The 2,129-nt window shown below is 48.0% G+C and overlaps 1 protein-coding gene across 1 annotated transcript in view; it reads right to left on the reverse strand.

Moving 5' to 3' along the window:
* The window catches only part of TMX3 (thioredoxin-related transmembrane protein 3), a 71,683-nt gene extending 69,898 nt beyond the window's left edge, over positions 1–1,785 (reverse strand). Inside the window, exons 1-2 of the mRNA XM_012657575.1 lie at positions 1,668–1,785; positions 540–594 (exon numbers count right to left, since the gene is read on the reverse strand). Of these exons, the coding sequence (XP_012513029.1) occupies positions 540–594; positions 1,668–1,722 (110 nt within the window). The 5' untranslated portion in view covers positions 1,723–1,785. The remainder of the gene's footprint in view (positions 1–539; positions 595–1,667) is intronic.
* Positions 1,786–2,129: the final 344 nt, after the last annotated feature.

A 2,129-nucleotide genomic window follows, 5' to 3' on the forward strand; every position in this document is an offset into this window, starting at 1 on the left:
CTTCTGCCTCTTTACGAGGAGGACAAGAGGAAAAAGGACTAGGAATGGAAAAGTGCCTCAGCTGAGGCCCTCGATAAGGATGTTTTGGCCTTGGGAAATGCCTTGCATGAGGCTCCAATAAGGAGGCCTCCAAATAGATGCCACTGGGCTAGGAGTACAAATATCCACATGAGCATGGCTGGTCTGGGGGGCCTGAGTCCTTGACTACAACTCCCTCCAGAGACTGCAATGAACTAGTTGTGCACCAACTTTGGTGTGAGGAGGGCACCTTGCCCCCAGTGGCCTGCCAGGAAAAGCCTTGTAATTGCCCACCGTATGTGTGAAAGATCACACACAGGATTTTGGTCTGGAGCCGGACTCCTCACCTACCGTAAGGAAGGCCTTGTGATTAATCATATGATACTACGAAGAAAAATATAGTGTGGTTATCGAATTCCAGCACTCAGTATAATTAAAGGAAAAGACACAACAAATACAAGGTAAAAAGATTTTTAAAAAGTTAAAATATTTAAAAAAAATTATTTAAAATATATACTCACGATTCATCTAAATCTTCTACAAATCCTTTACAGAGGGCCACATCAAGTAAAAGAACTGGAAAAAAAAAAAGAGAAGACAAATGTAGACAATAAATGTGGATTTATCATTTGTCCTGTACTAGATGCTTAGTCACCTACAAAGTGTTTTTGATTTCTTAATCAAAAATTAATCATTGATACATCCCAGGGTACAAGTGATGCAAAAGTATAAGCAGTTCATCCATTTAATGAATACTTACTCTGCAAGCAACTATACTATGACTGGCAAGTTCTATGTACGTTAATAAATACAATACATAGGGTTCCTTTTTCTACACATTTTCACTCTCATCTACTCTTCCTTTTTATCATTCTTTTTTGGAATATAGAAATTATTTCCCTATATTTGTTTCTCTAGTAAGAATTATCTCTTCAGTAAAAACCCCAAATGCCATTCAAAATGCTAGTAATATTAGTTTTCTTTTTTTCTCCAAAGTAGGCGGAAAAATAAGAAAAGAAATAAAGAAAAGATAGAAGTGGAGCTACAATTCTAATACTATTTACAGAACAGTGCCTGGCTCATAGTGGACTCCAAAAGGTTGCTGAGTAAGTGAGTAAACCACAATGAGAACCAGGGTACCCCATGCTGACAGGAGGCCGAGAAAGGCTGACACATATTCAGGTCACTTTTCACACTGCACCATCCCGGCAGTCTAACCATGATCTGTCCTTGTCCAGCTCTCTCTTAGCACCAGTGGTAAAAATCCTGCAAATGTGACAAGACTCGGAACCTAAAGCCAAGGCAATATTTAGCCATAAGTTAGGATGGTGCCATCCTCGCCTATCAATGGAGTAAGCGCTACTGAAACTTCCTGCCATGATAAGAAAATAACCAAACAGAAGACAGCCACATCTTTCCCACGTCTGGTACCGAGTATCCAGCAAAGCCTAGGTCAGGGAAGGACTCGAAGGCGTCCGTTAAGTCAGGTCGCTGCAGGACGGCGCGGCGGGTCCGGCAGGAAGAGGCCAGGACCAGGTGGGTTTCTCCGCGGACCCCACAGGCCTCGCCCCATCCCTGGCCGGCTACCCCAGGCCGGCCTCCATCCCGGCTCCCACTTCGGGGCCGGGTCCCCGCGCGCCGTCCATTACCTGTGGCGCAGAGCCGCAGGGCGGCCCGGCTCTTCCGAGCTGCCACGCTCGCCATGGGAAGCTGCAGAAGGCGACTCTGCGTAAGGCAGAGAAACAAACACCAGCGCCCGCCGCCTGCCCGCCCGGAAATGGAAGCGGAGCCGACCCGGCGCGGAAGGGAGGCTCCGCGCTGAGAGAGGGGGCGGGGCAGGTCGGCCTCCGTTACCCTCTCATACCTCTCCGGCCTCTGCCTCCGAGCATGCGCGGGGATTGCGACGCATGCGCGAGAAGGCCGCGCATGTGCAGTCGCGCTCCACAAATCCTTTGCGAACTTTGGCGGTCGCGGGGAGCGTGGGAACCGCCTCTTGGGGGCTTTCCTGTGGGGGCGGAGCGGTGTGTGTGCTTTGGGGGGCGTTAGAAGGAAGCTAAATACCTATTAAATTTAGTACTAATGGGGAAGTAGATTCCGAAAACGCACTTCAA

This window comes from Propithecus coquereli, unplaced genomic scaffold (assembly GCF_000956105.1).
Source record: "Propithecus coquereli isolate 6110/MARCELLA unplaced genomic scaffold, Pcoq_1.0 Scaffold55, whole genome shotgun sequence".
NCBI lineage: Eukaryota > Metazoa > Chordata > Mammalia > Primates > Indriidae > Propithecus > Propithecus coquereli.